Consider the following 13857-nt stretch of genomic DNA (forward strand, 5'->3'; position numbering starts at 1 on the left):
AATGAAATTTTGGTTAGGTGTATAATTCACAGTTAGCTAACACTGAAACATACTGCTCCATGGTTATCCAGGGTCTTCCATGCCCTGTCCTCGGCCTAACACCTATCCATCTTATTAATTCTCACTCAGTACTTGACTGAGTTGCAGCTGAAGATCATTAGGGCTCTTCAGAGGGCCCTTAAGAGGGTTCCTGTGGAGTAGTATGCCTCTGAAGTGCCCTTGGCAGGCTGGAGTGTGTGTCTCGCTGGCAAACTTATTGCCAGCTGATGAATTCCTCTGTTGAGACAGAGCAGGAGGGGGGAGGGGGGAGGGGGTCAGGTCAAGCACATGGGGGAATGTGAGTGACACAAAAAGACGGAGGTTGGCTCGCCGCTGGACAGACGTTCAAGAATGGTGCGGCGCTGTGGGTGCTGCGTGCTCAGTCGTGTCAAAGGTCACCGGGACGGATTGTAGAGGAAGTGGCAGCGAGTGGATCAGAGGATGGGGGGGGGTGGAGGGGGCGACTGAGGCACAGAGAGGGGTGACGGAGAGGTGGTCTGGGAGAGGATGAAGGGCCGAGAGGATGAGGCGCAGCTCCACAGATTAAGTGAGGGTGATGTAGGCTGAGGCCTTCTCCTTCAGTTGTCTCAGACACAGATGACAGCTCCAGCTCCCTGCACGACACACACACACACACACACACACAGAGTTCAATCACTGCTATTGTAAAGCCTGGTGGATTAATCCTTCATTTTAGACAGAGCGTTAAGTAATACTGTAAATTAAAGCTCCATGTTAAAACACCACATGCTGTGCCTGTGGTTCGAGGATGCAGGGGATTTGACAACTAGTTTGATTTGGATTTGAGCACGGGATTTGTGACATTAATTAAACATCAAGTGGAGATGGATGTTAAAATGCAACTCTCAACCTTTCTACTTCAAAGTGTGTGCTGCAATGTGCCTAAAGGTGTCCTGTGAGCATTAAACACAGCAGTGTACGTACAAAACTCTCTGTTTAGCATCGTTGCGAGCGCTCAGGCAGATCTCTTCTTGAGCCTAAATGTAAAATAATAACAGGCTCCAGCTGAATGTCAGAAATGTTTCTTGTAAATCAAAAGTGTTGCATGTGTGGGTAGAGCATGACACTGTTAGTGAGTGTTAAACACAAGTGGCGCCGCTACTGTATGTTCAGACAAGTGACACTTTTGCCATGGAAACAGATTATCTCTTCTACTACTCATTTCCATGACGACGCCATCAAACATCCTGAGGCAGCCATCTTATGTGTAGTTGGCAGATTTTAGAGGATTCGAATAGATGTGGCCGCTCCATTTCTGTGATGCCAGCCACGCCGTCAGGACCATTCCTGCCTCATGCATTTCGATTAAAGATGTTCCCACAAACAGATGCAGAATTATAAGGAGGCCTGAGGGTTTCCTGTGCAATCACTACCTAAGAGGGACTGTTTTGACTGCAGGTTTCACTCCCTGTGTTTGTCTCCCCACCTACGACACAGACAGTTACATAATTCTGCACAAACAACACAAATGTTCTCAGATTAGGCTGCTTTGGGCTGTGCAGTCTGACCACATACTTGTCTGCAAATTGAAATGTAGTCCTTGATATGAGCACTTCTGAGAACACCAGGTATGCAGTATCTCCCAATTATAATGCCTGCATTCGTAGTATTGTGATTATACATACCCTCTGGTGGTTCAGACATGGGAGGGCTCAGGCAGTACATGTGGTAGCCTCTGTCACAGTCATCACAGAACAACAGCTGGTCCTGGAACAGAGAATATTCACATAAACAGATGTTATTACGTGGGGACAGATTTGAAAATCAAAGCTGAGGACACAAGAGCATGTATAGTACTCAGAGATATGAATATATATAACTTTAAATCAAGGCTTTGAGGTGTGATATACATGTCGCTTGTTATTTTTTGAACAGAGAATCCAACTTCCCTTCATAGAAATAGTTCTTTATTCTCTTAAGCACCGGCTTCTGCGACTTCCAGCTCGGATAATACAAGAATAATCTGCACTGTGACTTTATTATCCAAATACATGCTTTTATTCAGCATCTATTCCTGGTTGACATCTATGTATCTTTGAAAATCTCTCATTGGTTTAAGTCTCTTTCATCCCAGTGAGGGCTCAAACGGTCATACACTCCAGACTGTAAGACGAGTGGATCTAAACGAGCTCCTGGGTCCAAAAAGCTGGTTCCTTCAAGGGCAAGCAAACTCGTTTTACCTATAACAGACTGTATAAAACATAAATAAGACTTCCCAATATCATGTACTACAGTGTGTACTAGCAGTATACTATGTGTGTGTGCGTGTGTGTGCCGCCACGTGTTTAGAGTTAACATGTAGTATAAAGTGAGATCCTACGTCGTTCTCAGAGGTGCCACACAGACTGCAGGACTTGCACTCGATGCACTGCCAGCGATAAGTCCTCACCGCTGCCGTCATGTTCACTGTGAACTGCAGACAGGACGGATGGCCTGGGTGCGCGCGCACACACACACACACACACACACACACACACACACGCACACCCCCACACAATGTTTTTCACCATCTCTTCCTGTATTTTCAGGACAGTTATCCATCATCTACGACTCTATCTATCCATCAGTATGTTTGCTTCATACCAGTGATTCATTTCTATTTGATGAAAACAGCGATGTGTGACACGTGAACATTCGTGAACATTACATTTCATGAGATAGTACAGCAGGCAGCAGTCTTCCCGTGTTTACATTAAGAATCTAAACTTTGGGTACAATTCTAACATTTAGCAAAAAGTAACATAATTTTTTTTTCAGTCATCTTGGAATAAATTCTACCTTAAGCCCACTTTTGATTTGATTTTGAGAACTACAAAAGATGTTCAGTAAACCTGGTGACAAATTCCAAAACAACAATTTTGGAACATGAAAATAAAAATGGCCTTTTTCCACTGTAATATTTTCTGTCTCTCTTCCTGCCTTATTATTACAGTTTTTCCCAGTACTTGCTGTTACATGATCGTGACAACAGAATTATTATTATGTCATACTCATTTCCTGACCTTCATTTGTCTTTTTTTTTTGTGGGTGCTTATAAACAGAAGGACCATACCAATGTTTTGCATGCTGCAGCCCATTCACTACAAATCACGTACATCTTTTTAGTTCTGTTTTTTTTTTTTATTATTTTTCAGATGAAAAGAAACATGTGGAGAAAATATATATATACAGTACATGCAATCAAGTAATAAATACACAAAGTCGGCACCATATACACTGCAATCTCTGCATGTATACATATAACCAGAATATACAAATACATCCCATACCAAAACAAAGGGACTCATAATGGGAAAAAATCATACAACCATATTTAAAAAATCATACTTGAACTCTACTCCAAGAAAACTGGCTGTTGGCCATTCACAACCAAAATACATACTGAGGGAGACCATTCAATCACAAACTCATCTAAGTTCCTTGTAGCACATGAGAAATGGCCCCAGAAGAAGAAATAGACAATGGTTTATAATATCACAAATGGAAAGCAGGTTGTTGTACAAGCCAGGACTGAAAGGCGTGCAGCAGACAGGATTTGAAAGAATTTTGTGTTTTTAGGCCAGACAAGAAGGTCACACCAAAAGGTTACATTTCATTGAATCCATTCATATTTTAATGCCAACAAAATGCCTTTGTTTGACATCATTGTGATCAATGGACATGACCACGTGAAAAATAAAAGTGCCAGACTAAGCATGAAAGTTCATTCCTGACCTTAAAAACAGGCAGAGTGTTTGTGCACTTCTGGCATACTGCAGAACACGTATCATCATATTTATTGCATATACTGGGAGCCACATGCAATTTGTTAAATTGTGTTTTATTATATTTTATTGTCTATCTGTTAGTCTTGATTTTATACAAAACTTTACAAAATCCCAAACCGTGTTCCTGACTATGTATTGAGTGTTATCATTCATGACAAATTGATTATACTGTATGCACAATAGCACTTTCTTATTGTGTGTTGATGCTTTCAAAATAAAGTTTCACAGTGGATTTAAATTCCTGCCACTCTTACACCTCTCAAGCAGCAACAGAAGTGTGTTTGATGAGTGAGACATTCTTCTTGCACAGAAGACTTTAGTACATTTTACATTATAGCCACTGTTTTCTAAAGCATGTCATATTGTTTAAGAAGGTTTAATCTGTTGTCTAACTTTCAGGCAGTCAAGGGTTTCTATTTCTTTCCGAACAGAAGAAATAATCCACTTGCAGAGAATAACTTAAGAAAAGGCAGCGCATCACGGAGAAGTTCATGAATGTTTTTATTTTAGGTATGCAGCTGCTGAATGGCAATGCAGTGCAGACTTTTTCAATTAACCTGCACTCACAACTACAAAAAATGTGTGACTTACACAAATGAAAGTAAGCATGAATTTCATTTTTATGTACAGTGGCCTTTAAGGACAATAACTCACCAAAGAAACACCTCTGTTTAGGCTAGTGTTCAGTTAATTGCCCACATATAGTATGAGGTGATGCTACCTTGTTAGCTAACGTCAGTGAGTTAGCATTATTAATGTTACTTAAGTACTTATGTGTGTATATATATATGAGTGTGTTTTGGTATTTGCATTTTAATTTGGAGAATCTCCAGTAACATCTACGCCTGCACTTCATGCATTTTGTCCTTCAGGGCCACCATAGTTTAAAAAAATGCTATGTTGGGTTAGTTTCAAGCCTCTACAAATTGGTTTTGAAATTGTAGTAAAAAATGTAAACCAATGGCTGCCTGGAAGGTAAGAAAAATACCTCAAAAATGTAAAACAGTACAGCAAATGGCTTTTAATAAGGTTAAGTATGTTGTACATGATTTGTAGTAGGCTAAAACAAAAAACACTGGTATGGTCCATTTTAAGGTAACATCAATTGAAACTTGCATTTACAGTATTTATATAGTAAATACCAAATCTGTAGTCAACAAATGAAACATTTCAAAATTGTGCATCAACAGAGGACCGCCTTCCTCCTGCCAATCATCCCCTTCAGCGGAGCCCTACCTGAGCGTCCACAGTCTGCACAGGAGATAAGGTCTTCAGGACAGCCGGTCTTCTTTGAGCCTCCGAGGCAGAAGTCGCAGTAGCCGTTGGCGATCACTGAGCCGTCTGCTGCTTTCTTGGCTGGAAGAAGAAAGAGAAAAGAGAAGCAGGTAAGGAAGAGTGGGACTTCAGCTTGCTCCTGCCTAGGCCCTTGGAAAAGGGGAATGGAGAGTGTAAACTCATAAGTCAGTGTTATGAAATGTTGCCCTGGAGTGAAGGAGAGGTGTCAATCTCCAGACAGTGGAGAGGGAAAGACTGTAAAAGTCGGATCAACAGAGCGGCCATCACCAAAGTGTGCTGAGACAGAGAAAACATTGTCGACAGAGTACTGTCTGACAGAGAGTGATCAGAGGTAAAGTGTTGAGGTGTAAAAACAAAGAAGAAGAAAGGAGATGTGTACGTAAGTCCCTGTTGTTAGACTGTACGGCATCCCAGCTGGGCACAACGCTCTGTCTGCCTCTCTCTCTTCTTCCATCTGTTTGCTTTGGTGAAAACAAGCACCGGAGCAGGCCTGCGCTGGAGTCTGGGACTCACCGAACCCGGGCTCACCCAGGAAGAGGGAGCTGAGAGCCGCGGGAGCGCAGAGAGGGATGTCCACTGGGAGCCCCTGGGGCCTGGTAAATATTGTCATGAGTGAAGGAGGTGGAAGAAGAAAAGGAAGCGAAGAAAGACAGGAGAAGTATGAGTGAGTGTGTGTGTGTGTGTGTGTGTGTGTGTGTGTGTGTGTGTGTGCGCACAGGGAGGTTGTTGGGACAGACCTGCCATCATGCTGAGCGTGGCGAGGCGAGCGCTCCATGTGAAGCCGTTTCATAATGATTAGCAACAAGAGAGAAATTCCCCCTGCCTGCCTGAGTGCTGCATATATATGTGTGTGTATGTGTGTGCCTTACACATCTACCCCCACCCCTCATTCTTCTGTCTGTCTGTCCTACTATTGGTCTGCTTGCCTGTCTGCCTCCTGCCTGACTTACTGCTGTTGATTGCATAATCACTTTAATGGAAGCAATCACATAACCACTGCAGCCTCTTTTGTATGTGCGCTTACTTCTCGAAGATGTAATGCACTGGACGGGTCTTTCGCCATGACTCACCAGACAGGACAGAGCCACAGTGAATACAACAGAGTGGATTACTCAGGTACACACTCACACACATACATAGGCATGCACAGAATGCCATCCGTCCTGCAGGAAGAGACAAAAGATAAGCACACACAGGCGAACAGACAGACAGTGCTGTAGGTGATACTGTGCATGTGTTCACATGAGAGACAGAGAGAGGTCATTAATCCATCCATTTCAGGGTGGAGTCTTGTTTGGCCGGAAGGGGAGGGGGCGTATGAGTAGAGGGTGAATTTGATGGAGGGTGAGAAGGGAGGGAGTGAGAGAGATTGGGTTTCTACTCCACAGGGTCTGGCTTTAATCCTCTGAGAAATAATAAATAAATAAATAAAAAAACTCTCTGATCAGGATGAGAGACAGACAGACAGACAGACAGACAGACAGACAGACAGACAGACAGAGAACAGGGGGAGGGGGGTGAATGATAAGCTGTACCTGCTACTGCAGAATTCAACAGGAGTACGCTGAGCATAAACCATAAGCAAGAGGCTGTCAACTGTACTGGAAGAGGGAAGCATATATAGGACTTTACTGCAAGGCTGTGTGGTGCAATGATGAATACCAAGGCGGAGAGACTACTGTATGAGCTAGAGCTGGGGATCAACCATCAACAGACATAATTATCAAATGTACTTATAAATACGCTCACTACCAGGATGTCCGCAGGGATGCTCAGTGCTACAGATTCACTGTGTGTAAGATAAAAAAAGGTGGATATACTATAAATACGATGCTTGCAGTTTGGCGTTTCAACACAGATGGCTCTGTCCTCATAACTCTCAATAATCTCTTTTGCCAGTGATAATGTTATGAAATCTTGCTCGTGTCAGCTTTTTCAAATTATGAGTTTCATTATGAAGAAAATGACCTGCACATCATCAGGCCCATGTGTTAGTGAGCGCTGGGCAGATCTGTCCTGACCTATTTTTTCCCCTTTATTAAAATTCAGTGTGGTCTTTCTCACTATATAGCTGAAGCGATGATATGATGATACTGTATTCTGTATAAGCACTTCCAGTGGAGTGGTGCTTTGAGTTAAATGCTAGCATCTGCATGCTAACATGCTAACAATGACAATGTTAGCATGCTGATGTGTTGCAGGTCTACTGTTCATGTTCACCATCTTGGTTTAGTATGACTGTGTCTGAAATCATTACCTATTTACTACACAGTGCACTACAGATGCCGAGAAGCCTGTTCGAGTCTGCAGTTACTTCTTTAATGCCATTATCTTGAGATTTTTGTTCATTATTTCATTATCTGGAGATAAAAAAGCTAGCTTTCTTGTGATAATGGGTTCATTTAGAAAACAAAAGGCAGATTTCTTGGGATAACAAGATCATTTATCATGAGAAAATAACAAGTTTTCTCCAGATCACAGGGTCATCATCGAAACCTTGAAAATCAGCGTCTGGTTCACTTGACCCCACCTTATTTAAGCCTTAAAGATCACGGTCGTGACTGTCTGTGAGGATGTGACGAGGACTGAAAGACGCAATGCAATTTCTGCCTGTGTTGAACCTTGGTTGAAGTACAGTCTGATGCGCTGATCAGTAATGGGTATTCCTTAATCTGACATTTTCAGCTTAAATCAGTTGCTACAGTTAACAAGACGCCAGCAAAAGAAAATGTGAATGATTGCTTGTTTCCAACCAAGACCTTTATGCAATTGTTGAGTTGGACCGTCGAGATAAGCAGCAGGTGCAATTCTCCAGTCGAAAAACCATTATACCACTGCAGAAGAAGAGGGTGCAACGAGCTGACATCATTAAAAGAGCACCAGTCTAACATGAAAAAAGGCATGATGGAAATATGACATTTCTCTTTGTTTCATGCTTTCATGTCAGGAAGGTTACATCAGATCTGTGTGGAGCGATGAGGAGATGAAGAAACAGCTGATCAGTCGTGTGAGTTAAATGTTCCTACATCAGAATTTATTCGAAAAAGACGTTTCGTTCTCACATTAATTCTGTTTCTAAGAAGGAAAAAACACCTCAAGGGAGTGCAGAAACTTTTTGCAAAATTCACGACGTCTTCTTCAGATTTTGCCCTTTCCATCAACCTTTTCTAATGCAATAATTAAAACTGAACATAAGAAATATGTTGATGGAAACACAGCTGCTGAAGTCTTGGGAATCACTTAATATCTGTACAAAATGTCCTGGAAATTCATCCAATAGCTGCTGAGATATTTCAGCCTGGACCAAAGCGGTGGATTGACTGACAATGCCATCCCTGGAGCCACGATGCTAGCATAGCATTGAATCTCGCTGTATGTGCCAGCATACAGTACAGCTACAGCAGATATAGAGCGGAGCGATACAGGATGAGCATACAGTATATAAGTGTATTTACTTTTTTAAGAACAACACAGCCAGATGTTTACCGAGTCTAGCAGAAGGGAGCATAAAGCTGTAGAGACATATGTGGCATGCAGGCCTGGAGCCAATGCAAACACGTTTTTGTCTTCTTGTTCTGGTCAAATAAATTGCTTTTATCTTCACTGCTTTTATTTGGGCTCACTGCTGCTGATTGGTCCTCACAATCCCTGGTGGGATAAACTAGACAAGCACACATGTGGATAGCCGCACACACATTCAGGCTACATTTCATCTGTGCCTGTGTGCTACTGTTTGGTGTGTGCGTGTGCATCTCTGTTTGCCTTTGTATTCGTGCCTGTGTGCTCATGTGTGCATGCTCGGAGGCCCCAGAGAGTGAATCAGCAGGTCCTGACGCATGTGAGTGAGTCGAGGCTGCCCGCTGGCCTGCCTGCATGGAGGAAAAAACTCTATCAATGATTAAACGCCTGCGGCCATGTTTCAGAAGCCGCCTGCAACCACAGACACGCCATCGTCGGCAAAGGGACGGAGGGAGGGATGCGGACGGCGATGGAGAGAGAGAATAAAGAGGTTTGAGCTAATGAGCAAAAATAAAAGAGGTATAAGTCAGGTTGAAAACAAAGAGCGACTGAAGAAAGAAAGATGGCACAACCCAGGTGGTTCTTTTCTCTTTCTCCTCCTCGTAACCCCCTCGTTACTTTTACCTCTCCTCCACTCCCTCTTTTCCCTCTCCATCCCCAAATCTTTACTTCAGCCACCCTCCTTTCCTTCTCTTCTTTTCTTACCTCCATATCTCCCTCCTTTACCTGACCCTCCTCTCCTCTCCCTCTCTTCTCTCCCTCCCTCCCCCCCTCTCCTCTTCCAATTACCAGGAGGAGTATGAGCAGAACCGCACACTTCACAGCTTTCAAGTGTTGGAGAGAGATCCTCCTGGGAATTATCCAGCAAGAGATGAATCCTCAAATGCTCCTCACCAAGCCCCCCCACCCCCACCCCCCTCCCCGACACACACCAGCCCGTCACAATCCTTCCTCCCTCTCTGCTTATAATTTCTCTCTCCCCCATCTCATTTCCTCTTCTTTCCTCCTCCGTGCTGCTCCTTCGTTACCTTGCGTTATGATTCTGCTCTCTGAACCGCCTCTTGCCCTGCATGCTCCTTTTTTCAGTTGGAGCCTTGAAGTTTCGCCTCACTTTCAGCAAAATGTGTATTTTTATATATGACTCTTTTTTATTTATTTATTTATTTGTATGCATTATTTATCAATTCAGGGGTTTAATGAAGCAAAGTTTTGCTGGTCACAATGAGACACTGAATGGTGTTATCAAGTGGGGGAGAGCAGAGGATGATGGAGAAAACAATCCTTACATTTAAATCATGCTGTCATGTGTGTCACTCCTTCAGATCACATATCCTCGTCACGGTTTATAGACACAAAGAACTCAGAAATGTTCAAATCTTTGCATGATTTGAAATGTTTTGTAATCGTTCCACAGACACTGACGTCGCTGTCCTGTGAAAACCCAAAACAAACACAAACAAAAAGCATGAGCTTAGACAAGACTGTTTTCGTCTTTGTGGGAATTGTCAGATAATTGAGCATGTTTTTAATGGCTCATTTAGCTTCAACGCATTAAGAAAACACTTAACCCTTCGCCTTTGTCTGAAAAATTTTAAATCTTAAAATTTCACTGGACAGCAATGAGTGCAAAGTTGCACTCTGGTTTTAAAATAAGTGAAATGATCTCAACCCTTTGACAGAATAATTGAATGTGAAAATGAGGTTTATTTGAAGACGATGTGACGAATGGTGACCAGGTCAGAAGAACATTTCTTCCAGTGTACAATTAAAAAAAGGGCTACGCTTTGAGAAAGCACAGGAGCAAAAAAAAAAAAAAAAAATTAAGAAGTCGTGACCTGATGTCTGTATCCCCATCCTGGCATTGTCCCTCATTTTCTTCCTCCCAACCTCTCTACCTCCTCCTCTTCCTCCCTCCCCTCCGTCTCCCTCACAGACTCTGGCCTGGAATCAATACCACAGACCGACCCTGGCTGGTCGATAATCTCATCCTCTGACCGGCCGCAGTTTAGTGTTTCCATCTGAGGGGAATTACCTGTGCCTCCACACACACACACACACACACACACATACACACACACACAAATAGGCCTACCTGTTGACTTTTCTTCCTTTCTCTTCCACCACACTTTTTACATTTTCTCATCTTTTTTCCACACTCTCCTTGCTCCTTGATTTGATAGCATATTAAACATTTGCATTTGCTGGAACTGATTGGGCTGACTTAATGTGTTTCTTTTAACTTCTATTCTGTTACGTAGACACACACACAGCTAAGCTCAGCCACTGACAAAGAAACACAAGTTGCTGCTGCTGCCATCACCACAAAAATACAAAACTTGATTAATGAAGGCTGAGGCTGAGATGGGAATTAACAAGCGGTGGTTGAGTGTGAATGTTTTCACTTTCAGAGTGTATCTGTTCTTCACATATACTGAAGGTAGCAAACACTCCAGTAACACGGGCTGAGACGGGAGGAAAGGGTGAGGATGAAGGGGGAGGCAGAGAGGTGGAGGAAGAAGGAGGAGGCAGGGAAGGATTTCAAGAACGGATGAGGCAAAAGGGGAACTAGAAAAACAGAGCGAGGAGGGAGGAGGAGGAGGAGCGCGACGAGGAAACACAAAGGGGGAGAGAAGGAAGGGAGGCGAAAAAAGTGGCTCCCGTTGTATCAGAGCAGCGGTGTGTGAAAACACACACTCTGCACTCCTGTCGCCTCACTGCTTAATGAGGAGAGCCTCTCAGGAGTAAGCGCACGCACACACAAACACAATGAGGGCACACACACACACACACACACACACACACACAAATGAAAACACCCACAACCACACACATACAGTAGAGTACACACCACACACACACACACACACACACACACTCAGAGATTTACAACCAAGCCTTTGCATAATAACTTTTGCTGTCCAGTTTCAGTCCCATCCCCCACTTGCTCTCTTTAATGTGATGAATGAGAGTCCTTGTAACCCTTGTCCAGCCACACACACACACACACACACACACACACACACACACACACACACACACATTCAGTCACAAAGCAAATACGTGTACATTCACACTGACAGAGGCTCAAATGCTCAAGGAGACATCTTCAGGTTTTTTATGCAGACAAGGAGGCAGAGATGCAGTCAGATGGAAAGCGACAGTCACAGATGAAAAGTCACTGGTTTCCTTTCTGTCTCTCTCTCCATCTTCCTCCTCTCACTCTTACTCCCATCCTCTTCCTCCCTCTTCCTCTTTGCACTTTCATGCGTTCTCATTATTGCTGCTGCTCTCTCTGCCGCTGATTCGATCTCTTCTCTGCGCTTCATTGTGCTTCATTTTTTCACTTCCCTTTCCTTATTTGGTCTCTCTATCTCTCTTCTGCTCTTCCCTCTGCTTTACTCTCAAAGAGGAAATTGGAACTCTTTCCTGCAATCCATCTGTTCTCACGCTAATACTTGCACCAGTGCCATGCTCTGTTCTTCCCCTGTTTTTCCCCCCATTTCTGCTCCTTTTCCATCCCTGCACGCTCCAAACCTACCCCACCCCTCACACACACACACACACACACACACACACACGCACACACACAGACACACACACACACAAGTACTACTTTCACTCATGTCCAGTCAGCAGGTTGCGTAACTCCCAGTGCATTGTGGGTCTGGATGCATGCATTTGTGTGTGTGTGTGTGTGCAATGTGAGCCTGTGTGCAGAGATGACATTGCAAAGTAAAGAGGACAGAGGCAGTTTTGGTGCATAATAAAACTTGATCTATGGATGCTTTGTAATCACACTGACCCGCAGAAACAGAGACACACACACGCACTCCATAAGGCTCTGCAGTCTGCACATATTTGCACATTTGGCAAATAGACACACATGCCAATAAGTCACACACAGATACACTGTAACTGCCCCATAAATCATGCATGTAAAGAAATCACACACACAGCCTCTGTACTTATACTTTATGCACACGCACTCACATTTGCACAAACTTAAAAAGAGCCACTTAGCCAGTACGTGCTTGTGTGCCTGTTAATGAAGAGTTAAAATGCAAATTATTAATCCTATTTTGTTCCATGGAGAGACGGCCAAAAATGTGACTGCGAAATCCTGTCTGACTTGTGTCCAACCTCACACGGTCCACTGTGACGCGTCAGCTGTGGACTGTCATGTGGAAATGTCAAACACGAGCAGTCGGACCAGGAAAACAGCAAAAGCATAAAAGGGAGAATTTTGGAAAAAAAAAAAAAGAGAGAGAGAGAGAGAGAGAGAGAGATATCTGGAAATCTGCCTCCAATCTTTTGAGGCATTTTTGCACTGAAATAGGGAGTTTGAGATTCTGTAGATAGTGCAGTTTTTTTTGTGTGTTCAGTGACGGTGCCTATCGCCGCTTTTGCTAACGTCCAATTAGCATTTTAGTCTAAGCAAACCGGAATTGTAAAGGACATCATTATTGTGAAGCAGAGGATTTTCCCAAAGAACGACACTGCAATCAGTTAGAGTTTAGATTAGAATGTGGGAAAGTTTTCGTGCATTAATTCATCATCGCATTACGACAATTCACTGATGGACATTTATATGATCATAGAAATCATTTATGAATACAGCATGTATGGAACGATTGTATTGTTGATTTTCTTTCCTCCTCTCCTCGTTGTGTTTACAGTTACAGCTGCATTCAGTCACAGACAGAAAAACAGACAACAAACACACAGATAGAAATGGATCGTGGATGAGGGTGGATTTGTGGTGGAGGGGTATGTTGGTGGTGGGATGGGTTGTGGTGGTGTGGAGGCTTATCCAAACATGGCCAAGACAACTGTGGAACCACAAAACAACCAGCCAGCAAGCCGCAGCACTGCATGTTAAGACAGAATACCAAATGAAGCAGACTCCAATATTACCCTGCTTTCACCACTCCAACTGTCTGGGGGAATCTATATGATGAATCATGAAGAGATTCTTTTTTTTTTTTTTTTTTGTATAACTCCTCTGCTTCTCGCCCTGCTTCTGTCTTTGTCTATACTCTCTCTCTCCTCCCATTCTTTATGTTATTCTTAATGAACTCCTCTGTGCCCCCTCTGCTAATTCTCTCTGCTACTACAACTTCTTCTTCTCTCTTTCTGACTCCTCTCTTCCTCCCTCCTTTTCTATTCTCCCCACACCTCTCCTCCCTCCCTTTCCTGGCATCTCTCTCTCTCTCTT

General features: G+C 43.3%; 1 protein-coding gene across 1 annotated transcript in view; it reads right to left on the reverse strand.

Moving 5' to 3' along the window:
• Nucleotides 1–459: 459 nt before the first annotated feature.
• dpf1 (double PHD fingers 1) overlaps nucleotides 460–13857 on the reverse strand; it is a 37427-nt gene continuing 24029 nt past the window's right edge. The window contains exons 9-12 of the mRNA XM_076734661.1: nucleotides 5064–5183; nucleotides 2381–2493; nucleotides 1686–1767; nucleotides 460–653 (exon numbers count right to left, since the gene is read on the reverse strand). Coding sequence (XP_076590776.1) covers nucleotides 583–653; nucleotides 1686–1767; nucleotides 2381–2493; nucleotides 5064–5183 — 386 coding nt within the window. The 3' untranslated portion in view covers nucleotides 460–582. The remainder of the gene's footprint in view (nucleotides 654–1685; nucleotides 1768–2380; nucleotides 2494–5063; nucleotides 5184–13857) is intronic.

The sequence above is a fragment of the Chaetodon auriga genome, chromosome 7 (assembly GCF_051107435.1).
Source record: "Chaetodon auriga isolate fChaAug3 chromosome 7, fChaAug3.hap1, whole genome shotgun sequence".
NCBI lineage: Eukaryota > Metazoa > Chordata > Actinopteri > Chaetodontiformes > Chaetodontidae > Chaetodon > Chaetodon auriga.